The 26,398-nt window shown below is 49.0% G+C and overlaps 1 protein-coding gene across 1 annotated transcript in view; it reads right to left on the minus strand.

Annotated features, from left to right (window-relative positions):
* Nucleotides 1–25,981, minus strand: part of LOC139419142 (mastermind-like protein 3) — a 224,375-nt gene extending 198,394 nt beyond the window's left edge. Inside the window, exon 1 of the mRNA XM_071169103.1 lies at nucleotides 24,875–25,981. Within this exon, the coding sequence (XP_071025204.1) occupies nucleotides 24,875–25,243 (369 nt within the window). The 5' untranslated portion in view covers nucleotides 25,244–25,981. The remainder of the gene's footprint in view (nucleotides 1–24,874) is intronic.
* Between the last annotated feature and the right edge of the window lie 417 nt (nucleotides 25,982–26,398).

Here is a 26,398-nt window from a genome sequence, read left to right on the forward strand (position 1 = left end):
AGTGGTATAGAACAGTGGTATAGAACAGTGGTATAGAACAGTGGAACAGAACAGTGGAATAGAACAGTGGAACACAACAGTGGAATAGAACAGTGGAACACAACAGTGATATAGAACAGTGGTATAGAACAGTGGAATAGAACAGTGGAATAGAACAGTGGAATAGAACAGTGGAATAGAACAGTGGAATAGAACAGTGGAACAGAACAGTGGAATAGAACAGTTGAACAGAACAGTGGAATAGAACAGTGGAACAGAACAGTGGAACACAACAGTGGAATAGAACAGTTGAACAGAACAGTGGAATAGAACAGTGGAACAGAACAGTGGAACACAACAGTGGAACAGAACAGTGGAATAGAACAGTGGAACACAACAGTGGAATAGAACAGTGGAACACAACAGTGGAATAGAACAGTGGAACAGAACAGTGGTATAGAACAGTGGAATAGAACAGTGGAACACAACAGTGGTATAGAACAGTGGTATAGAACAGTGGAACAGAACAGTGGAACAGAACAGTGGAACAGAACAGTGGAATAGAACAGTGGAATAGAACAGTGGAACAGAACAGTGGAACAGAACAGTGGAACAGAACAGTGGAATAGAACAGTGGAACACAACAGTGGAATAGAACAGTGGAACACAACAGTGGAACACAACAGTGGTATAGAACAGTGGTATAGAACAGTGGAACACAACAGTGGTATAGAACAGCGGAACAGAACAGCGGAATAGAACAGCGGAACACAACAGTGGTATAGAACAGTGGAACAGAACAGTGGTATAGAACAGTGGAATAGAACAGTGGAACAGAACAGTGGAATAGAACAGTGGAATGGAACAGCGGAATGGAACAGTGGAATGGAACAGTGGAATGGAACAGTGGAATGGAACAGTGGAATAGAACAGTGGAATAGAACAGTGGAATAGAACAGTGGAACACAACAGTGGAATAGAACAGTGGAACACAACAGTGGAACACAACAGTGGTATAGAACAGTGGTATAGAACAGTGGAACACAACAGTGGTATAGAACAGTGGTATAGAACAGTGGAACAGAACAGCGGAACAGAACAGTGGAATAGAACAGTGGAATAGAACAGTGGAATGGAACAGCGGAATGGAACAGTGGAATAGAACAGTGGAATAGAACAGTGGAAAAGAACAGTGGAATAGAACAGTGGAATAGAACAGTGGAATGGAACAGTGGTATAGAACAGTGGAACGGAACAGTGGAATAGAACAGTGGAATAGAACAGTGGAACAGAACAGTGGAAATAGAACAGTGGTATAGAACAGCGGAATAGAACAGCGGAACAGAACAGTGGAATAGAACAGCGGAACAGAACAGTGGAATAGAACAGTGGAATAGAACAGTGGTATAGAACAGCGGAATAGAACAGCGGAACAGAACAGTGGTATAGAACAGTGGAATAGAACAGTGGTATAGAACAGTGGAACAGAACAGTGGAATAGAACAGTGGTATAGAACAGTGGAACAGAACAGTGGAATAGAACAGTGGAACAGAACAGTGGAAATAGAACAGTGGTATAGAACAGCGGAATAGAACAGCGGAACAGAACAGTGGAATAGAACAGTGGTATAGAAAAGCGGAATAGAACAGTGGAATAGAACAGCGGAACAGAACAGTGGTATAGAACAGTGGTATAGAACAGCGGAATAGAACAGTGGAACAGAACAGCGGAACAGAACAGAGGTACAGAACAGCGGTACAGAACAGTGGAATAGAACAGCGGAATAGAACAGCGGAACAGAACAGTGGAACAGAACAGCGGAACAGAACAGAGGTATAGAACAGTGGAATTAGAACAGTATTCAAGAGATGTGTAGTGCAGGGTTGTGGGTTGGATTCCCGCTGGGGCCGCCCATATGAAAATGTATGTCCCCACGACTGTAGGATACGTGTCTGTTGAAGGCCATATTATTAGAACACTACATTATGGGCCTAGTACCATTTTGGACGAGCCCCTAGACCAGCGGTTCCCAAACTAGGGGTCGCGACCCCGGGAAAATGTCACAAATCCCGAAGAAGTAAAAATTATAATATGGTCCTTGTAATGGGGTTCACCTTTAAATGGAAATGGAAAGTATTGAAATGTAAAAGACCCAATTCAACCAGAGACCAGGGGAAACAGCTGCACTAGACTGGTCCAGGGGAACAGCTGCACTAGACTGGACCAGGGAAACAGCTGCACTAGACTGGACCAGGGAAACAGCTGCACTAGACTGGACCAGGGAAACAGCTGCACTAGACTGAACCAGGGAAACAGCTGCACTAGACTGGACCAGGGAAACAGCTGCACTAGACTGGTCCAGGGAAACAGCTGCACTAGACTGGTCCAGGGAAACAGCTGCACTAGACTGGACCAGGGAAACAGCTGCACTAGACTGGACCAGGGGAAACAGCTGCACTAGACTGGTCCAGGGAAACAGCTGCACTAGACTGGTCCATGGCTGCACTAGACTGGTCCAGGGAAACAGCTGCACTAGACTGGACCAGGGAAACAGCTGCACTAGACTGGTCCAAGGCTGCACTAGACTGGACCAGGGAAACAGCTGCACTAGACTGGACCAGGGAAACAGCTGCACTAGACTGGTCCAAGGCTGCACTAGACTGGTCCAGGGAAACAGCTGCACTAGACTGGTCCAGGGAAACAGCTGCACTAGACTGGTCCAGGGAAACAGCTGCACTAGACTGGTCCAGGGAAACAGCTGCACTAGACTGGACCAGGGAAACAGCTGCACTAGACTGGACCAGGGAAACAGCTGCACTAGACTGGACCAGGGAAACAGCTGCACTAGACTGGACCAGGGAAACAGCTGCACTAGACTGGACCAGGGAAACAGCTGCACTAGACTGGACCAGGGAAACAGCTGCACTAGACTGGACCAGGGGAAACAGCTGCACTAGACTGGACCAGGGGAAACAGCTGCACTAGACTGGACCAGGGGAAACAGCTGCACTAGACTGGACCAGGGGAAACAGCTGCACTAGACTGGACCAAGGCTGCACTAGACTGGACCAGGGAAACAGCTGCACTAGACTGGTCCAGGGAAACAGCTGCACTAGACTGGACCAGGGAAACGGCTGCACTAGACTGGACCAAGGAAACAGCTGCACTAGACTGGACCAAGGAAACAGCTGCACTAGACTGGACCAAGGAAACAGCTGCACTAGACTGGACCAGGGGAAACAGCTGCACTAGACTGGACCAGGGGAAACAGCTGCACTAGACTGGTCCAGGGAAACAGCTGCACTAGACTGGTCCAAGGCTGCACTAGACTGGTCCAGGGAAACAGCTGCACTAGACTGGTCCAGGGAAACAGCTGCACTAGACTGGTCCAGGGAAACAGCTGCACTAGACTGGTCCAAGGCTGCACTAGACTGGTCCAGGGAAAAAGCTGCACTAGACTGGTCCAGGGAAACAGCTGCACTAGACTGGTCCATGGAAACAGCTGCACTAGACTGGACCAGGGAAACAGCTGCACTAGACTGGTCCAGGGAAACAGCTGCACTAGACTGGTCCAGGGAAACAGCTGCACTAGACTGGTCCAGGGAAACAGCTGCACTAGACTGGTCCAGGGAAACAGCTGCACTAGACTGGTCCAGGGAAACAGCTGCACTAGACTGGTCCAGGGAAACAGCTGCACTAGACTGGACCAGGGAAACAGCTGCACTAGACTGGTCCAGGGAAACAGCTGCACTAGACTGGTCCAGGGAAACAGCTGCACTAGACTGGTCCAGGGAAACAGCTGCACTAGACTGGTCCAGGAAAACAGCTGCACTAGACTGGTCCAAGGAAACAGCTGCACTAGACTGGTCCAGGGAAACAGCTGCACTAGACTGGTCCAGGGGTAACAGCTGCACTAGACTGGTCCAGGGGAAACAGCTGCACTAGACTGGTCCAGGGAAACAGCTGCACTAGACTGGTCCAGGGAAACAGCTGCACTAGACTGGTCCAGGGGAAACAGCTGCACTAGACTGGACCAGGGAAACAGCTGCACTAGACTGGTCCAGGGAAACAGCTGCACTAGACTGGTCCAGGGAAACAGCTGCACTAGACTGGACCAGGGAAACAGCTGCACTAGACTGGACCAGGGAAACAGCTGCACTAGACTGGTCCAGGGAAACAGCTGCACTAGACTGGACCAAGGCTGCACTAGACTGGACCAGGGGAAACAGCTGCACTAGACTGGTCCAGGGGAAACAGCTGCACTAGACTGGACCAGGGGAAACAGCTGCACTAGACTGGACCAGGGGAAACAGCTGCACTAGACTGGACCAGGGGAAACAGCTGCACTAGACTGGACCAGGGGAAACAGCTGCACTAGACTGGACCAAGGCTGCACTAGACTGGACCAGGGAAACAGCTGCACTAGACTGGTCCAGGGAAACAGCTGCACTAGACTGGACCAGGGAAACGGCTGCACTAGACTGGACCAAGGAAACAGCTGCACTAGACTGGACCAAGGAAACAGCTGCACTAGACTGGACCAAGGAAACAGCTGCACTAGACTGGACCAGGGGAAACAGCTGCACTAGACTGGACCAGGGGAAACAGCTGCACTAGACTGGTCCAGGGAAACAGCTGCACTAGACTGGACCAGGGGTAACAGCTGCACTAGACTGGTCCAGGGGAAACAGCTGCACTAGACTGGTCCAGGGAAACAGCTGCACTAGACTGGTCCAGGGAAACAGCTGCACTAGACTGGTCCAGGGGAAACAGCTGCACTAGACTGGACCAGGGAAACAGCTGCACTAGACTGGTCCAGGGAAACAGCTGCACTAGACTGGTCCAGGGAAACAGCTGCACTAGACTGGACCAGGGAAACAGCTGCACTAGACTGGACCAGGGAAACAGCTGCACTAGACTGGTCCAGGGAAACAGCTGCACTAGACTGGACCAAGGCTGCACTAGACTGGACCAGGGGAAACAGCTGCACTAGACTGGTCCAGGGGAAACAGCTGCACTAGACTGGACCAGGGGAAACAGCTGCACTAGACTGGACCAGGGGAAACAGCTGCACTAGACTGGACCAGGGGAAACAGCTGCACTAGACTGGACCAGGGGAAACAGCTGCACTAGACTGGACCAAGGCTGCACTAGACTGGACCAGGGAAACAGCTGCACTAGACTGGTCCAGGGAAACAGCTGCACTAGACTGGACCAGGGAAACGGCTGCACTAGACTGGACCAAGGAAACAGCTGCACTAGACTGGACCAAGGAAACAGCTGCACTAGACTGGACCAAGGAAACAGCTGCACTAGACTGGACCAGGGGAAACAGCTGCACTAGACTGGACCAGGGGAAACAGCTGCACTAGACTGGTCCAGGGAAACAGCTGCACTAGACTGGACCAGGGGAAACAGCTGCACTAGACTGGACCAGGGGAAACAGCTGCACTAGACTGGACCAGGGGAAACAGCTGCACTAGACTGGACCAGGGGAAACAGCTGCACTAGACTGGACCAGGGGAAACAGCTGCACTAGATTGGACCAGGGGAAACAGCTGCACTAGACTGGACCAGGGGAAACAGCTGCACTAGACTGGACCAGGGGAAACAGCTGCACTAGACTGGACCAGGGGAAACAGCTGCACTAGACTGGACCAGGGGAAACAGCTGCACTAGACTGGACCAGGGGAAACAGCTGCACTAGACTGGACCAGGGGAAACAGCTGCACTAGACTGGACCAAGGCTGCACTAGACTGGACCAGGGAAACAGCTGCACTAGACTGGTCCAGGGAAACAGCTGCACTAGACTGGACCAGGGAAACGGCTGCACTAGACTGGACCAAGGAAACAGCTGCACTAGACTGGACCAGGGAAACGGCTGCACTAGACTGGACCAAGGAAACAGCTGCACTAGACTGGTCCAGGGAAACGGCTGCACTAGACTGGTGAATGGGGATAAAAAGCCCTGCCGTCTCCCACAGAACATTAAAACTCACGGTAACGGTCAACAGCTCATATCGGTGTGAACGTGGAGTCAGCAGTGCTCTCGTCTGCATCAGTGCCGCGTTCAAGACAACTGGGAAATGTCCGACTTCCGACATCAGTGCGTTCAAGACAACTGGGAAATGTCCGACTTCCGACATCAGTGCGTTCAAGACAACTGGGAACTGGGAAATGTCCGACTTCCGACATCAGTGCGTTCAAGACAACTGGGAAATGTCCGACTTCCGACATCAGTGCGTTCAAGACAACTGGGAAACGTCCGACTTCCGACATCAGTGCGTTCAAGACAACTGGGAACTGGGAAATGTCCGACTTCCGACATCAGTGCGTTCAAGACAACTGGGAACTGGGAAATGTCCGACTTCCGACATCAGTGCGTTCAAGACAACTGGGAAATGTCCGACTTCCGACATCAGTGCGTTCAAGACAACTGGGAACTGGGAAATGTCCGACTTCCGACATCAGTGCATTCAAGACAACTGGGAAATGTCCGACTTCCGACATCAGTGCGTTCAAGACAACTGGGAAACGTCCGACTTCCGACATCAGTGCGTTCAAGACAACTGGGAACTGGGAAATGTCCGACTTCCGACATCAGTGCGTTCAAGACAACTGGGAAATGTCCGACTTCCGACATCAGTGCGTTCAAGACAACTGGGAACTGGGAAATGTCCGACTTCCGACATCAGTGCGTTCAAGACAACTGGGAAATGTCCGACTTCCGACATCAGTGCGTTCAAGACAACTGGGAAACGTCCGACTTCCGACATCAGTGCGTTCAAGACAACTGGGAACTGGGAAATGTCCGACTTCCGACATCAGTGCGTTCAAGACAACTGGGAACTGGGAAATGTCCGACTTCCGACATCAGTGCGTTCAAGACAACTGGGAAATGTCCGACTTCCGACATCAGTGCGTTCAAGACAACTGGGAACTGGGAAATGTCCGACTTCCGACATCAGTGCATTCAAGACAACTGGGAAATGTCCGACTTCCGACATCAGTGCGTTCAAGACAACTGGGAAACGTCCGACTTCCGACATCAGTGCGTTCAAGACAACTGGGAACTGGGAAATGTCCGACTTCCGACATCAGTGCGTTCAAGACAACTGGGAAATGTCCGACTTCCGACATCAGTGCGTTCAAGACAACTGGGAACTGGGAAATGTCCGACCTCCGACATCAGTGCGTTCAAGACAACTGGGAAATGTCCGACTTCCGACATCAGTGCGTTCAAGACAACTGGGAACTCGGGGGGGGGGGCTCTAAATGCATTTTTGTTGTTCTTGTTGTTGGTCATCAACTCGAAATTCCAACTCAGGAACTCGTGTGTCTTTCTAGCTCCGACTTTCCGACCTGAAGATCACTGACGTCATGATATGACCTCAGACTTTTTCCCAGAGTTACCAGTGGTCTTGAAAGCACCATAAAACAAAATATGGATTCTGTTTGGATGTGACAGCAGAGATGACCCCGCCCCCTGACTTGGAGAAGCTCCGACGCAACATGCAACAAGCCACACCCATCTCATTAGTGGTGGTGAGGTAAGAGACATGATGTCATCGCCCCACATTAAACGTAAACATGGTCTGTTTATTACATCATTTCCTTTCACGCGGTTGGGGTTGAGAACGGTCAGATGTCAGAATGGGGTCGAAGACGGAAACCGTTTGGGAGCCCCTGGTATAAACAGTGCCCTCTACGTTTTGGACGAGAGTTCCTTCTCCTGACGTCAGTGTGGGCACTGAACACCACAAATCAAAAATGCTACTCTCCCTCCGCCTCTCCCTCCGCCTCTCCTACTCTCCCTCCGCCTCTCCTCCGCCTCTCCTCCTCTCCCTCCGCCTCTCCTCCTCTCCCTCCGCCTCTCCTCCGCCTCTCCTACTCTCCCTCCGCCTCTCCTACTCTCCCTCCGCCTCTCCTACTCTCCCTCCGCCTCTCCCACCCCCTCCCCTACTCTCCCTCCGCCTCTCCTACTCTCCCTCCGCCTCTCCTACTCTCCCTCCGCCACTCCCTCCGCATCCCCTACACTCCCTCCGCCTCTCCTACTCTCCCTCCGCCTCTCCCTCCGCCTCTCCTACTCTCCCTCCGCCTCTCCTACTCTCCCTCCGCCTCTCCGACTCTCCCTCCGCCTCCCCTACTCTCCCTCCGCCTCCCCTACTCTCCCTCCGCCTCTCCCTCCGCCTCTCCTACTCTCCCTCCGCCTCTCCTACTCTCCCTCCGCCTCTCCTATTCTCCCTCCGCCTCTCCTACTCTCCCTCCGCCTCTCCTACTCTCCCTCCGCCTCTCCCTCCGCCTCTCCTACTCTCCCTCCGCCTCTCCTACTCTCCCTCCGCCTCTCCTACTCTCCCTCCGCCTCTCCTACTCTCCCTCCGCCTCTCCTACTCTCCCTCCGCCTCTCCTACTCTCCCTCCGCCTCTCCTACTCTCCCTCCGCCTCTCCTACTCTCCCTCCGCCTCTCCCTCCGCCTCTCCTACTCTCCCTCCGCCTCTCCTACTCTCCCTCCGCCTCTCCCTCCGCCTCTCCTTCTCAGGTGGTAGAGAAAGCTGGGTTCATATTTCATGTTTGTCCGTTGCAGGTGTAAAGCACCTCTTTAGATATATATATATAAAGCTCAACACAAGCTGTTTGGTTAAAAATGATGACAGTTTAGGAAGGGGGCCATGTTTTGTTTTGGGTTGTTTTGGGGGGTTAGAGAATTAAAAGGTGTCATTTTCCCACACTGAATTCTCATAAACATCCAAAAGAGCAATTGTCCATAACTAGACTCCAAATGATTTCATACATTGTGACAAAAATAACATGAGAATGATCACATTGAGTTATCAGCCTATACCAATATAGAGTTAAATGGTCAACATCAGTCTGTACCAATATAGAGTTAAATGGTCAACATCAGTCTGCACCAATATAGAGTTAAATGGTCAACATCAGTCTGCACCAATATAGAGTTAAATGGTCAACATCAGTCTGCACCAATATAGAGTTAAATGGTCAACATCAGCCTGCACCAATATGGAGTTAAATGGTCAACATCAGCCTGCACCAATATAGAGTTAAATGGTCAACATCAGCCTATACCAATATAGAGTTAAATGGTCAACATCAGTCTGTACCAATATAGAGTTAAATGGTCAACATCAGTCTGCACCAATAGAGTTAAATGGTCAACATCAGTCTGCACCAATATAGAGTTAAATGGTCAACATCAGTCTGCACCAATATAGAGTTAAATGGTCAACATCAGTCTGCACCAATATAGAGTTAAATGGTAAACATCAGCCTATACCAATATAGAGTTAAATGGTCAACATCAGTCTATACCAATATAGAGCTAAATGGTCAACATCAGTCTGTACCAATATAGAGTTAAATGGTCAACATCAGTCTGTACCAATATAGAGTTAAATGGTCAACATCAGTCTGTACCAATATAGAGTTAAATGGTCAACATCAGTCTGTACCAATAGAGTTAAATGGTCAACATCAGTCTGCACCAATATAGAGTTAAATGGTCAACATCAGTCTGCACCAATATAGAGTTAAATGGTCAACATCAGTCTGTACCAATATAGAGTTAAATGGTCAACATCAGTCTATACCAATATAGAGCTAAATGGTCAACATCAGCCTGTACCAATATAGAGGTAAATGGTCAACATCAGTCTGTACCAATATAGAGTTAAATGGTCAACATCAGCCTATACCAATATAGAGTTAAATGGCCAACATCAGTCTGCACCAATATAGAGTTAAATGGTCAACATCAGTCTGCACCAATATAGAGTTAAATGGTCAACATCAGCCTGTACCAATATAGAGTTAAATGGTCAACATCAGTCTGTACCAATATAGAGTTAAATGGTCAACATCAGTCTGCACCAATATAGAGTTAAATGGCCAACATCAGTCTATACCAATATAGAGCTAAATGGTCAACATCAGTCTGTACCAATATAGAGTTAAATGGTCAACATCAGTCTGCATTAATATAGAGTTAAATGGTCAACATCAGTCTGTACCAATATAGAGTTAAATGGTCAACATCAGCCTATACCAATATAGAGTTAAATGGTCAACATCAGCCTGTACCAATATAGAGTTAAATGGTCAACATCCGCCTGCACCAATATGGAGTTAAATGGTCAACATCAGCCTGCACCAATATAGAGTTAAATGGTCAACATCAGCCTATACCAATATAGAGTTAAATGGTCAACATCAGTCTGTACCAATATAGAGTTAAATGGTCAACATCAGCCTATACCAATATAGAGTTAAATGGCCAACATCAGTCTGCACCAATATAGAGTTAAATGGTCAACATCAGTCTGCACCAATATAGAGTTAAATGGTCAACATCAGTCTGTACCAATATAGAGTTAAATGGTCAACATCAGTCTGCACCAATATAGAGTTAAATGGTCAACATCAGTCTATACCAATATAGAGCTAAATGGTCAACATCAGTCTGTACCAATATAGAGTTAAATGGTCAACACCAGTCTGCATTAATATAGAGTTAAATGGTCAACATCAGTCTGTACCAATATAGAGTTAAATGGTCAACATCAGCCTATACCAATATAGAGTTAAATGGTCAACATCAGCCTGCACCAATATAGAGTTAAATGGTCAACATCAGTCTGTACCAATATAGAATTAAATGGTCAACATCAGTCTATACCAATATAGAGTTAAATGGTCAACATCAGCCTATACCAATATAGAGTTAAATGGTCAACATCAGTCTGTACCAATATAGAGTTAAATGGTCAACATCAGTCTGTACCAATATAGAGTTAAATGGTCAACATCAGTCTGTACCAATATAGAGTTAAATGGTCAACATCAGTCTGTACCAATATAGAGTTAAATGGTCAACATCAGTCTGTACCAATATAGAGTTAAATGGTCAACATCAGTCTATACCAATATAGAGTTAAATGGTCAACATCAGCCTATACCAATATAGAGTTAAATGGTCAACATCAGTCTGTACCGATATAGAGTTAAATGGTCAACATCAGCCTATATTATCAGTGAACCAATCGATATACATTGGTCAGGCTGTAGTTAAAATGTAGTGAAAGAGAGAGAGAGGGCAGAGAGAGGAGAGAGAGAAAGAGAGGGCAGAGAGAGAGAGAGGGGGCAGAGAGGGCAGAGAGAGACAAAGAAAGAGAGGGCAGAGAGAGGAGAGAGAGAAAGAAAGAGAGGGCAGAGAGAGGGCAGAGGGCAGAGAGAGAGAAAGAAAAGAGAGGGCAGAGAGAGGGCAGAGAGAGAGAAAGAAAGAGGGCAGAGAGAGGGCAGAGGGCAGAGAGAGGGCAGAGGGCAGAGAGAGAGAAAGAGAGGGCAGAGAGAGGGCAGAGGGCAGAGAGAGAGAAAGAGAGGCAGAGAGAGGGCAGAGGGCAGAGAGAGGGCAGAGGGCAGAGAGAGAGAAAGAGAGGGCAGAGAGAGGGCAGAGGGCAGAGAGAGAGAAAGAAAGAGAGGGCAGAGGGCAGAGAGAGAAAGAGAGGGCAGAGAGAGGAGAGAAAGAAAGAGAGGGCAGAGAGAGAGAGAGTGAGACGGGGAGTGAGCGAGAGAAAAAGAGGGGGAAAGACACACAGAGAATGTGAGAGGAGGAGTCATTTTCTCCTTCCTCTTCTCCCCAAAGCAAACAACCATTTAACTGGATGGACAGAGAGAGAGAAGGGGGGGGGGGGGGGGTGAGACGTCAGACCTGTTCTCTTCCTTGTTTGTGATTGTTATCAGGGCTATTTTAGGAAGCTACCAGGAAGTCATTAACACACTACAGCCTGACTGGGCTGCTCACTGAGAGGAGAGAGAGATGAGAATAGGGAGGACGAGAGAGAGAGAGACAGAGGAAGGAGAGATGAGAATAGGGAGGACGAGAGAGAGAGACAGAGAGACAGAGAGAGAGAGAGAGACAGAGGAAGGAGAGATGAGAATAGGGAGGATGAGAGAGAGAGAGGAAAGATGAGAATAGGGAGGACGAGAGAGAGAGAGAGAAATGCGAGGGGAGGAGAAAGACTAGAGGAGGGAAAGAGGGATAGAGAATTATGGAAATATAGAAATATGAATTGTAATGATGAAGAGCAATACTCCTTTTTCAACCAATCAACTCCTCCTACTCAGAACCACAACATTTACACACACTTACACCAAAAAGGAACAATCCCTTTCAACCGGGTCCCAGACGTGTCTCCTCTTCTCCTGTTCTAAAGACTCTCTCTCTCCCCTCAATGTTTTATTCCTCATAATGTCTCTGCAGTGTTATCAGATAATGTGTTGTTTCTGCAGGACCCACTGTAGCACCATTACTCAGCCTGGTGCTCTAATGGCTATTGATGCAGCCTGGGGCACCACACACACGTGCTCTCACTTAGACACACCCACTTGCACGCAGACACACACACACACACACACACTCCCAGGGAATGTTGATAAAAATGTCATGGAGGGGTTCAATTGGAAGGTGTTTCTCCAGCAGGAATAACATCAAACATCACACATAGAGGACACACACACACACACACACACACACTAACACACACACACAGAGAACATAGAGGACACACACACACACACTAACACACACACACACACACAGAGAACATAAAGGACACACACACACACACAGAGAACATAAAGGACACACACACACACACAGAGAACATAAAGGACACACACACACAGAGAACATAAAGGACACACACACACAGAGAACATAAAGGACACACACACACAGAGAACATAGAGGACACACACACACACAGAGAACATAGAGGACACACACACACACAGAGAGAACATAGAGGACACACACAGACAGAGAACATAGAGGACTAACACACACACAGAGAACATAGAGGACACACACACACAGAGAACATAGAGGACACACACACACACAGAACATAGAGGACACACACACACACAGAGAACATAGAGGACACACACACACACACACAGAGAACATAGAGGACACACACACAGAGAACATAGAGGACACACACACACAGAGAACATAGACACACAGAGATCATAGAGGACACACACACACAGAACATAGAGGACACACACAGACAGAGAGAGAGAGATCATAGAGGACACACACACACACACATAACATAGAGGACACACACAGACAGAGAGAGAGAGAACATAGGGGCGGGAGGGAGGGAGTCATTCAGTGTGTGTGTGTGTGTGTGTGTGTGCGCGTGCGTGCGTATATACAGGTAGCTAGGTAAACCTGAGCCTGCAGAGTAATTCCTACTTAGATGAGGATTTGGCCTCTTGGTTGTCGTGGGCGTGAAGAGCAGAGAGAGATTGAGTGGACTACGTCAGCTAGGATGAACAAGAGATCACCTCTGGGGTGGAGGAGAGGACAGGAGAGGGGGGGGTAGAGGGGAGAGGAGAGAGGAGAGAGGGGTAGAGAGGAGGGGAGAGAGGGTTAGAGAGGAGGGGAGAGAGGAGAGTGGTAGAGAGGAGGGGAGAGAGGAGAGGAGAGAGGGGTAGAGAGGAGAGGAGAGAGGGTTAGAGAGGAGGGGAGAGAGGAGAGAGGAGAGTGGTAGAGAGGAGGGGAGAGAGGAGAGGAGAGTGGAGAGGGGATTGTGTTAGAGGTAGAGGTAGAGGGGAGGTAGAGGTAGAGGGGAGGTAGAGGTAGAGTATGGATTGTGTTAGCAGCAGGTGTCCCTCAGAGCCAAGCTGATGTCCACTGTGTCCCATCTGCCTCATGCTACACAGGGTGATGACACACTCTGGGGGGTGTGTGTGTGTGTGTGGGGGGGGGGGGGGGGGGGGGGGGGTATGTGTGTGTGTAAACCACTCCTCAGTACATGACAGCCCGCTTTGAGTTTGCCAAAAGGCACCTAAAGGACTCGGACCATGAAAAACAAGATTCTCTGGTCTGGTGAAACCAAGATTGAACTCTTTGGCCTGAATGCCAAGCGTCATGTCTGGAGGAAACCTGGCACCATCCCTACGGTGAAGCATGGTGGTGGCAGCATCAGGCTGTGGGGGTGTTTATCAGAAGCAGGGACTGGGAGACTAGTCAGGATCGAGGGAAAGATGAACAGAGAAATGTTCAGAGAGATCCTTGATGAAAACCTGCTCCAGAGCGCTCAGATGAGGGTTCACCTTCCAAGAGAACAACGACCCTAAGCTTCGGGACAAGTCTCAAGTGTCATTGTGGGGTATAGTGATGTCATTGTGGGGTATAGTGATGTCATTGTGGGGTATAGCGATGTCATTGTGGGGGTATAGTGATGTCATTGTGGGGGTATAGTGATGTCATTATGGGGGTATAGTGATGTCATTGTGGGGGTATAGCGATGTCATTGTGGGGGTATAGTGATGTCATTGTGGGGGTATAGCGATGTCATTGTGGGGGTATAGCGATGTCATTGTGGGGTGTAGCGATGTCATTATGGGGTATAGTGATGTCATTGTGGGGGTATAGCGATGTCATTATGGGGTGTAGCGATGTCATTGTGGGGTGTAGCGATGTCATTATGGGGTATAGTGATGTCATTGTGGGGGTATAGCGATGTCATTGTGGGGGTATAGCGATGTCATTGTGGGGGTATAGTGATGTCATTGTGGGGGTATAGTGATGTCATTGTGGGGGTATAGTGATGTCATTGTGGGGGTATAGTGATGTCATTGTGGGGGTATAGTGATGTCATTGTGGGGGTATAGCGATGTCATTGTGGGGTGTAGCGATGTCATTATGGGGTATAGTGATGTCATTGTGGGGGTATAGCGATGTCATTATGGGGTGTAGCGATGTCATTGTGGGGTGTAGCGATGTCATTGTGGGGGTATAGCGATGCCATTGTGGGGTGTAGCGATGTCATTATGGGGTATAGTGATGTCATTGTGGGGGTATAGCGATGTCATTATGGGGTGTAGCGATGTCATTGTGGGGTGTAGCGATGTCATTATGGGGTATAGTGATGTCATTGTGGGGGTATAGCGATGTCATTATGGGGTGTAGCGATGTCATTGTGGGGTATAGTGATGTCATTGTGGGGGTATAGTGATGTCATTGTGGGGTATAGCGATGTCATTGTGGGGGTATAGCGATGTCATTGTGGGGTGTAGCGATGTCATTATGGGGTATAGTGATGTCATTGTGGGGGTATAGCGATGTCATTATGGGGTGTAGCGATGTCATTGTGGGGTGTAGCGATGTCATTGTGGGGGTATAGCGATGCCATTGTGGGGTGTAGCGATGTCATTATGGGGTATAGTGATGTCATTGTGGGGGTATAGCGATGTCATTATGGGGTGTAGCGATGTCATTGTGGGGTGTAGCGATGTCATTATGGGGTATAGTGATGTCATTGTGGGGGTATAGCGATGTCATTATGGGGTGTAGCGATGTCATTGTGGGGTATAGTGATGTCATTGTGGGGGTATAGTGATGTCATTGTGGGGTATAGCGATGTCATTGTGGGGGTATAGCGATGTCATTGTGGGGTGTAGCGATGTCATTATGGGGTATAGTGATGTCATTGTGGGGGTATAGCGATGTCATTATGGGGTGTAGCGATGTCATTGTGGGGTGTAGCGATGTCATTGTGGGGGTATAGCGATGCCATTGTGGGGTGTAGCGATGTCATTATGGGGTATAGTGATGTCATTGTGGGGGTATAGCGATGTCATTATGGGGTGTAGCGATGTCATTGTGGGATGTAGCGATGTCATTATGGGGTATAGTGATGTCATTGTGGGATGTAGCGATGTCATTATGGGGTATAGTGATGTCATTGTGGGATGTAGCGATGTCATTATGGGGTATAGTGATGTCATTGTGGGGGTATAGTGATGTCATTATGGGGTATAGCGATGTCATTGTGGGGTGTAGCGATGTCATTATGGGGTATAGCGATGTCATTATGGGGGTATAGCGATGTCATTATGGGGTATAGCGATGTCATTGTGGGGTATAGCGATGTCATTATGGGGGTATAGCGATGTCATTATGGGGTGTAGCGATGTCCTTGTGGGGGTATAGCGATGTCATTATGGGGTGTAGCGATGTCATTATGGGGTATAGCGATGTCATTGTGGGGGTATAGCGATGTCATTATGGGGTGTAGCGATGTCCTTGTGGGGGTATAGCGATGTCATTATGGGGTGTAGCGATGTCATTATGGGGTATAGCGATGTCATTGTGGGGTATAGCGATGTCATTATGGGGTGTAGCGATGTCATTATGGGGTGTAGCGATGTCATTATGGGGGTATAGCGATGTCATTATGGGGTGTAGCGATGTCATTGTGGGGTATAGCGATGTCATTGTGGGGTATAGCGATGTCATTATAGGGTGTAGCGATGTCATTATGGGGTATAGCGATGTCATTGTGGGGTGTAGCGATGTCATTATGGGGTATAGCGATGTCATTATGGGGGTATAGCGATGTCATTATGGGGGTATAGCGATGTCATTGTGGGGTATAGCGATGTCATTATGGGGTGTAGCGATGTCATTATGGGGTATAGCGATGTCATTGTGGGGGTATAGCGATGTCATTATGGGGTGTAGCGATGTCATTATGGGGTATAGTGATGTCATTGTGGGATGTAGCGATGTCATTATGGGGTATAGTGATGTCATTGTGGGATGTAGCGATGTCATTATGGGGTATAGCGATGTCATTGTGGGGGTATAGCGATGTCATTATGGGGTATAGCGATGTCATTGTGGGGGTATAGAAATGTCATTGTGGGGGTATAGTGATGTCATTGTGGGGTATAGAAATGTCATTGTGGGGGTATAGTGATGTCATTGTGGGGTATAGAGATGTCATTGTGGGGGTATAGCGATGTCATTGTGGGGGTATAGCGATGTCATTGTGGGGGTATAGCGATGTCATCATTCATAATTAACATGTGTGTGTGTGTGCGTGTGTCAGGAGTGGCTGGCCAGCATCAATAATGTAAAGTGGGGTTACATCTCAGACACAAGACACACAGCTAGCTGATCTAACTGGCTGATCACACTACTAAAACAACAAGACACACAGCTAGCTGATCTAACTGGCTGATCACACTACTAAAACAACAAGACACACAGCTAGCTGATCTAACTGGCTGATCACACTAGTAAAACAACAAGACACACAGCTAGCTGATCTAACTGGCTGATCACACTAAATAAACAAGACACACAGCTAGCTGATCTAACTGGCTGATCACACTACTAAAACAACAAGACACACAGCTAGCTGATCTAACTGGCTGATCACACTACTAAAACAACAAGACACACAGCTAGCTGATCTAACTGGCTGATCACACTACTAAAACAACATGACACACAGCTAGCTGATCTAACTGGCTGATCACACGAATACAACAAGACACACAGCTAGCTGATCTAACTGGCTGATCACACTAAATAAACAACAAGACACACAGCTAGCTGATCTAACTGGCTGATCACACTACTAAAACAACAAGACACACAGCTAGCTGATCTAACTGGCTGATCACACTAGTAAAACAACAAGACACACAGCTAGCTGATCTAACTGGCTGATCACACTAAATAAACAACAAGACACACAGCTAGCTGATCTAACTGGCTGATCACACTACTAAAACAACAAGACACACAGCTAGCTGATCTAACTGGCTGATCACACTAGTAAAACAACATGACACACAGCTAGCTGATCTAACTGGCTGATCACACTAAATAAACAAGACACACAGCTAGCTGATCTAACTGGCTGATCACATTAATAAAACAACAAGACACACAGCTAGCTGATCTAACTGGCTGATCACACTAGTAAAACAACAACTCCCCCCCGAGATACCAGCAGCCAGTGGGGTCAGGGTGAAGAGATACCAGCAGCCAGCGGGGTCAGGGTGAAGAGATACCAGCAGCCAGTGGGGTCAGGGTGAAGAGATACCAGCAGCCAGTGGGGTCAGGGTGAAGAGATACCAGCAGCCAGTGGGGTCAGGGTGAAGAGATACCAGCAGCCAGTGGGGTCAGGGTGAAGAGATACCAGCAGCCAGTGGGGTCAGGGTGAAGAGATACCAGCAGCCAGTGGGGTCAGGGTGAAGAGATACCAGCAGCCAGTGGGGTCAGGGTGAAGAGATACCAGCAGCCAGCGGGGTCAGGGTGAAGAGATACCAGCAGCCAGCGGGGTCAGGGTGAAGAGATACCAGCAGCCAGCGGGGTCAGGGTGAAGAGATACCAGCAGCCAGCGGGGTCAGGGTGAAGAGATACCAGCAGCCAGTGGGGTCAGGGTGAAGAGATACCAGCAGCCAGCGGGGTCAGGGTGAAGAGATACCAGCAGCCAGCGGGGTCAGGGTGAAGAGATACCAGCAGCCAGCGGGGTCAGGGTGAAGAGATACCAGCAGCCAGTGGGGTCAGGGTGAAGAGATACCAGCGGCCAGTGGGGTCAGGGTGAAGAGATACCAGCAGCCAGTGGGGTCAGGGTGAAGAGATACCAGCAGCCAGTGGGGTCAGGGTGAAGAGATACCAGCAGCCAGTGGGGTCACGGTGAAGAGATACCAGCAGCCAGTGGGGTCAGGGTGAAGAGATACCAGCAGCCAGTGGGGTCAGGGTGAAGAGATACCAGCAGCCAGTGGGGTCACGGTGAAGTGCCTTGGTCAAGGGCACAGCAGCAGATTTTTGTTTTACGTTGGCGGCTCTGGGATTCGAACCAGCAACCTTTTGGTTACGGGGGCCAATGCTGTAACCCCCAGCCTCAAGAAATGATCCAGTCGATCTCCTCCCAGACAGGCCTGTGTAGAAATGCCCTGTTGTGGTGTAATGACCCAGGATCTCCTCCCAGACAGGCCTGTGTAGAAATGCCCTGTTGTGGTGTCATGGTCCAGGATCTCCTCCCAGACAGGCCTGTGTAGAAATGCCCTGTTGTGGTGTAATGGTCCAGGATCTCCTCCCAGACAGGCCTGTGTAGAAATGCCCTGTTGTGGTATAATGGTCCAGGATCTCCTCCCAGACAGGCCTGTGTAGAAATGCCCTGTTGTGGTGTAATGACCCAGGATCTCCTACCAGACAGGCCTGTGTAGAAATGCCCTGTTGTGGTATAATGGTCCAGGATCTCCTCCCAGACAGGCCTGTGTAGAAATGCCCTGTTGTGGTGTAATGGTCCAGGATCTCCTCCCAGACAGGCCTGTGTAGAAATGCCCTGTTGTGGTGTAATGGTCCAGGATCTATCTGGTCAAGTAGACGGGGAAGTCTTCAATGCGCATTCTACTCTGCTGGGACTTTGGCCATTGTTGGCACTACTATCCACAGAGGTATTTTAGAGAAGAACATAACATTACTCACACACACTGGGACACACACACACAGGGACACACACAGGGACACGCTCACACACACACAGACAGGGACACACACAGGGACACACACACAGGGACACACTCACTTCTCTGCGTACACAGTGTGAGGCTGTGGAGAGAGGCCTAGTACAGGGTGCAGGCCAGCCTGATGAACATGTGGACGTGCCTGGAAGGAGGGGAATGTGGTCACATAGCCTGGCCAAATTAAAAACATCCACACAGAGAGAAGGAGAGGGGGGGGTACGAAACAGAGAGAGGTAGAGGAGGAGGAGAGAGACACCGAAAGGAAGAGGGGAGAGCCAGAGAGAGAGAGAGAGAGAGAGGAATCCCAGAGACAGAGAGATGTAGAGGAGGAGGAGAGAGACAGAGAGAGAGAGAGAGAGAGAGAGAGGGGAATCCCAGAGACAGAGAGAAAACAGCAGAATATGAAGAGAGAGAGCAGCTCTGAGCCCTGTTGTGATTGAGGGGTAGTTTGGCGGGTTGTACACTGCGTGTGATTTCGGCGTCCACGGGCCTCCTCTGTGTGTGTGTGTGTGTGTGTGTGTGTGTGTGTGTGTGTCAGCTCCATGCCAGCTCACTGGGTTAAATATAGCTACTGGGCAGCGATCCCAGACTGTATTAACAATATATACCACCACCACTTTAGATAATACTGACACCGGATAGCAGGGAGGGAGAGGGGGAGGGGATAGGAGGGGGAGGGAGGGTAGGATAGGGGGAGAGGGGGAGGGACACTGGAGAGGGAGGATAGGAGGGGGAGGGACACTGGAGAGGGAGGATAGGAGGGGGAGGGAGGGAGGGGAGGATAGGAGGAGAGGGGGGAGGGAGGATAGGATAGGAGGAGAGGGGGGATAGGAGGGGGAGGGAGGGGAGGATAGGAGGAGAGGGGGGATAGGAGGAGAGGGGAGGATAGGAGAAGGGGAGGATAGGAGGAGAGGGGAGGATAGGAGGGGGAGGGAGGGGAGGATAGGAGGAGAGGGGGGATAGGAGGGGGAGGGAGGGGAGGATAGGAGGAGAGGGAGGATAGGAGGGGGAGGGAGGGGAGGATAGGAGGAGAGGGAGGATAGGAGGGGGAGGGAGGGAGGGGAGGAGAGGGGGGATAGGAGGAGAGGGGGGATAGGAGGAGAGGAGGAGAGGGGAGGAGAGGAGGAGAGGAGGAGAGGGGGGATAGGAGGGGGAGGGAGGGGAGGATAGGAGGAGAGGGGGAGAGACTGGAGAGGGAGGAAAAAGTTAGGAAGAGAGGAGAATGGTAGAGAGGTAGAATCAGAGGAGAGAGGAGAATGGTAGAGAGGTAGAATCAGAGGAGAGAGGAGAAGACCATGAGGGGAAGATGAAGGGAGGAGAGCAGAGGAACAGGGGGGGGGGGGGGGCAGAGAAGGAGAAGAGGAACACCTCAGTGGGACAGAAAATAAATGAAACTCAGCCACCCACACTCCATCCATTCTGCCAGGAGAGTGTGTGTGTCATTCCATACTAGAGAGCATGCCAAGGTGAGGAGTCGTGGGACAGATACCAACTCTGGCCTGAGCTTGTCTGTGTCCAGCTAAACACAGCACACAGTTATGTAAAACCTGAGTGTTTATATGCTGTGTAGACTGGTAATAAAGGGTTTATAACCCCTTTGTGAGTATTAACAGACTAGTTATAACCTGAGGGTTACACTACTGACCTACAACACACAGCTCTCCAGTTAGCTTCAACACAACACTGGGGAACGAGTGACAGAACCTCCCAGAGAGAGATGACAGAAACACCAAGAGAATACAAGGGTAGGGGGAAGGCCCTTCACCTCTGGAGGAGGAACGAGACCCCGACACAGAGGAGGAGGAGGAACGAGACCCCGACACAGACAGAGAAGGAGGAGGGACAGACAACCCGACACAGACAGAGACAGACAAGGACAGGTGTGTAGACTGGAGAGGAGAGAGACCCCAACACAGACAGAGACAGAGAAGGTGTGTAGACTGGAGAGGAGAGAGACCCCAACACAGACAGAGAAGGTGTGTAGACTGGAGAGGAGAGACCCCAACACAGACAGAGACAGAGAAGGTGTGTAGACTGGAGAGGAGAGAGACCCCAACACAGACAGAGAAGGTGTGTAGACTGGAGAGGAGAGACCCCAACACAGACAGAGACAGAGAAGGACAGGTGTGTAGACTGGAGAGGAGAGAGACCCCAACACAGACAGAGAAGGTGTGTAGACTGGAGAGGAGAGAGACCCCAACAGAGACAGAGACAGACAAGGACAGGTGTGTAGACTGGAGAGGAGAGAGACCCCAACACAGACAGAGACAGACAAGGACAGGTGTGTAGACTGGAGAGGAGAGAGACCCCAACACAGACAGAGACAGACAAGGACAGGTGTGTAGACTGGAGAGGAGAGAGACCCCAACACAGACAGAGACAGAGAAGGTGTGTAGACTGGAGAGGAGAGAGAATCCGCGCTCCGATATGAGCTGATGTAATGTACACGTCGATTGTAATTGGTGTCACTCACTGTATAAAATGTCCTATTCGACACTACTACTCATAACAATATACACTGCCTAGATATCACTAGTTATTAGACCGCTTGACAAGGCAAATAGCCTCCTGATGACATGATCCCAGACATGGCAGTAGACTTCTTGCACCGAAGCAGTCTGCTCTCATCTCCAAAGAGGCGGTCTCTCCCGCCAGACTCGGGGCTCGACGGCTGTGAGAAGAGACGACCACAGAGGAGACCTTCCTAAGCCTGTAATAGTGGTGGCTGATGGGTAAAGGCAGCATGAAATCCAAAGGGCTCCCTCCTCTCACTCTAATAGCTGCCTAATGTTTACCATAATTACAGGGGCTGTCGTGCCTCCCCACGGGTGTGTCTGGGACCTTATGGGGCGAGAGAGAGAGAACCTAGGCTCCATCTCAAACGGCACCCTATTCCCTATTTAGTGCACTACTTTAGACCAGAGCCAATAGGGAATAGGCTGCCATTTAGGACATATCGCGTTTCGCGGGGCTCTACAGAGCGACCATCTCACGCGCACTTCTATACTATTCTACTGCACCTTGGTCCGTTCCGCTATGACGTCGCTCATCCATATGTATATAGGATTAAGTAATGCCTACTTAGATGTGTGTATTGGGTATACGTTGTGTCATTTGTTAGATATTATTTGTTCGATATTACCGCACCGTGGTAGCTAGAAACACAAGCATTTCGCGACACCGGCAATAACAGCTGCTAATCACGTGTATGTGACCGATAACATTCGAATGTATCGTTTTGTAAGCTACTGCCTGAGCCTTGGTTTGTAACATATAGAGTGAATACAGCCATCTAGCTGCCGCCTAGTAGTGGGTCTCTTTCTGGGCTCAGACAGGGAAAGGGAGATAGAAGAGGGAGTGAAAAGAAATACATGAAATGGTGCTACTGTTTCCTTAAGAGCAGCTAATGGGCGGTTCGGTTAAATGTCCACACGAAGCGGTAGGTCGTTTTTCTATTGCAATCACCGCTGCCTCTCCGCGACATACGACTCTTAAAAACGGCGAGACGGAGGGGGGGGGAGTAGCGTTATCTCCTCCTTGTTTGCTACCTAGTAGGTTGCCTCCAGAAAGGAGAGCGCCAACGAGACACCACTTAGCATTTGAAAGGCATTTTGGCCCCGGCTACAACAAAAGGGGCTATGTCGTCGCATTCCGACTCGCTGTTGTAGAGGTGTGAATGAACAAGGAGAGAGATAATTGTCTCTTGGTTTCTCCTTTTCACAGAGGCTTATGGTTTTAAAGTCGTGATCCCAAAGACGGTTCACAACGCACAAATCAACACTCGAGCTACAGAGGACACCTCCCTCGGCTGGTGCTGACACATGCGCAGATTAACTGCTGGAGCGTCAATTATTATATTAAGACGTTTACATGCCCTAATAATCGGAAACATTAAAAACATATATTTAAAAAAAACAAATGGGTGTTTAATCGTTGTGTGGTTACTTCGATATTGACTTTACACCGATTTATGATAAAACGACTACTGTATAATCTGCCTACTGCCATAATCAGTTTAATAGCGAATTAATAGTGAACATAAACATACGATGTTTCATCATACAATCGGAATACACCGTAATGCATTGACCATTGTCTGTTAATCTAGCTCTATCAAAAGCAAAAGTTATCTATCCACATAACAGTGTAGTATTAGACTATTCTATCACCCCGCTAAACTAAAGTTCAGACAGTAGCCTATAGGTTTATTACGTCCCTGTCGAGTAGCTTCTTGTTTTATCAAGATGTCTAGTAGTCTAGTATGTTGTAATTCTGTGTCTGTTTTCCCCTCACACACCTAGACGAGACTGTCAAGTAGAAATCACGACTGGAGACATATTTAGGCTACTATAGTACTCTCAACCGTTATGTGATTCATATTTGAAGTATAGCTGGAAATGTGCTTTACTGTTATTAACAACTGGCAAATGCTGGCATCAATGTGATCAACCGTGGGCGAGAATGGCTGCTGAGCAGGAAAACAATGTTGCAACAAGTTTCCGCAGAGAAAAATGTAACAGTTAAACTACCAAAGACAAACAACTCGTGTGGAACTTCGTCCGACAGTTTAAAAGTAATCCGCATATCAAGTAGTCCCCCCGAAAACGTGTTCAACCAACTAACTATGGACACTCCCCCCCAGTTAGCGTCCTATACTAACGTTAACTATGGACACTCTCCCCCGTTAGCTTCCTATGCTAACTATGGACACTCTCCTATGCTAACGCTAACTATGGACACTCTCCCCAGTTAGCTTCCTATGCTAACGTTAACTATGGACCCAGTTAGCTTCCTATGCTAACGTTAACTATGGACACTCTCCCCCGTTAGCTTCCTATGCTAACTATGGACACTCTCCTATGCTAACGCTAACTATGGACACTCTCCCCAGTTAGCTTCCTATGCTAACACTAACTATGGACACTCTCCCCAGTTAGCTTCCTATGCTAACGCTAACTATGGACACTCTCCCAAGTTAGCTTCCTATGCTAACGCTAACTATGGACACTCTCCCAAGTTAGCTTCCTATGCTAACGCTAACTATGGACACTCTTCCCAGTTAGCTTCCGATGCTAACGCTAACTATGGACACTCTCCCAAGTTAGCTTCCTATGCTAACGCTAACTATGGACACTCTTCCCAGTTAGCTTCCGATGCTAACGTTAGCCTGGGCTAAAAGCAAAACAGCAGCATTGCTCTCAAAAGGGCTCCCACAGTCGGAAAGAGATTTTATGAAAATACAACAAGGCGCAAAGTTAGTTGTTGGCTACAAAGGGGGAAGTGAGTGGATTGTGTACTTTGTAAACACAAGCGCTTGTTGGCACACTGTTTTGAAACAACCGTAGAGTGAGTTCAAAGCAGTTCACTGAAGCGCAGTTACAAGAATGATCTCAACTTTTCCGGCGGGGGCGAAGGAGATGTAGCCCAACTTAACGGGGGTGTGGGGGGGGGGGGGGGGGGTAGTGTGTGTACTATGTAGAGTAGACTAAAACCACGGGCATCTTGGCCCGGTGACCGTCTCTTTAACTTACCGCTATAAGTGTGTTGTTCCTCTGCTCCGTCGAAGACGCCGACTCGGGGTCTTGCTGTTTACTCTGATGCTTGCTGTTGGCAGACTTCTTCGCCCTCTGCTCCAGGCTCCGCTGGTAGAGACTCACCGTCTCCCTCCGCTCGAGCTCCAGCTGCTCGGCGTGGGCTTGCTGGTAACGGTTCTCACAGTTGACATGGTGCCGCCTGCACCCTTCTATCCTCTGCCGTAGTCTCTCCACGACCGTGCTGTGTTTGGGTATGCCCACGTTGTTGGGGTTTACACCCGGATTCATGCCACTCGCCATGGCATTGTTGTTGATGCAAATGTTACTGCCGTTCGCGGCAGCGGGGGTTGCAAAGTCCCCCATCATTCACCCGAAATGATAGTATTTTGGACTAAGTTTTGATTCCCCTCAAGCCTCAAAGTAGTCTCTTCGTCTTCTAGGCTAAATGTTACTGGGAAACGGGAGATGGTAGTTAGATTAAATGACGAACAAGACGGACCGGGTGATTCAAATGACCGTAAGGACAGTAAACAAACGGTGATCGGTGTTGATTCTTGTTCCCTCCTTCGGGACAGGACGCGGAGGCTCCACCATTCAACACGGTTTTCAAATATCACCTTGTCCCGTCCATGAAAAACACCGATAACAATATCCCATAGCCCAGCACGAAGGCTTCAAGTACGAGCAGGCTGGTCCGTAAATCAACACATCAACCACGGCCAGACTATTAGCAAAGGTAATAAGTCCATAGGAAACAACCGGATATTAAGCTACAGGCGATCATCACTGCCTCCGATTCCCACTCACACACATAACAGACCGACGCTGCCTCGAGCTCGCCGTTGTTTTATTATGTTGTCCTTTGTGAAAAAGTTTTGCTGTTTGAACCGAAGGGGCTCCGGAGTTGCTCCGTGAACTTGCTGCATTTCATTGGTTTGGTCGGTAAAAATCCTTAAGCTGAACGTGAAGAAGAGTTGTCGTGATAGGGAACCGGGTCCCGTGAACTGGTGCACAGCGAAATCCTGAAGACACCCGCGGTGGCCGTGATCTCTCGGCTGGTCGCTAGTAGCTGTTCGCTGCCACCATCACAATCATCAAGACCTATCCTCCTCCATGCCAGCGGAGCGATATCAGGACGAGAGTTTAGTCAAAACCAGCTAGAGGCTGTGAGTAGCCCAACGGCACAGAGGAAAACCCGGAGTGGAGTGTGCATGTTCCAGCCACGCCGGATCAGTAACGAATAAACAGTAGAATGAAAGCGGAATACATTTAGGCCTAGTGGCCGGTCACTGTACTTACCATCAGGCATTGCAACGTCAAAGCAATGTTGTCGCTCACATACATATATATATATAGAGGCAATTAAAATGAAAAGTCAAATCCAAGTGTATTGGTGGCGTGGTGACACATGTTTAGCAGATGTTATAGTGTAGTAGTGCAATGCTTATGTTTCTAGCTCCCAACAGTGCAGTAATATCTAACAATATAAAACAATACACTCAACACTAAAAAAAAGTAAAA

Source organism: Oncorhynchus clarkii, chromosome 10, assembly GCF_045791955.1.
Source record: "Oncorhynchus clarkii lewisi isolate Uvic-CL-2024 chromosome 10, UVic_Ocla_1.0, whole genome shotgun sequence".
NCBI lineage: Eukaryota > Metazoa > Chordata > Actinopteri > Salmoniformes > Salmonidae > Oncorhynchus > Oncorhynchus clarkii.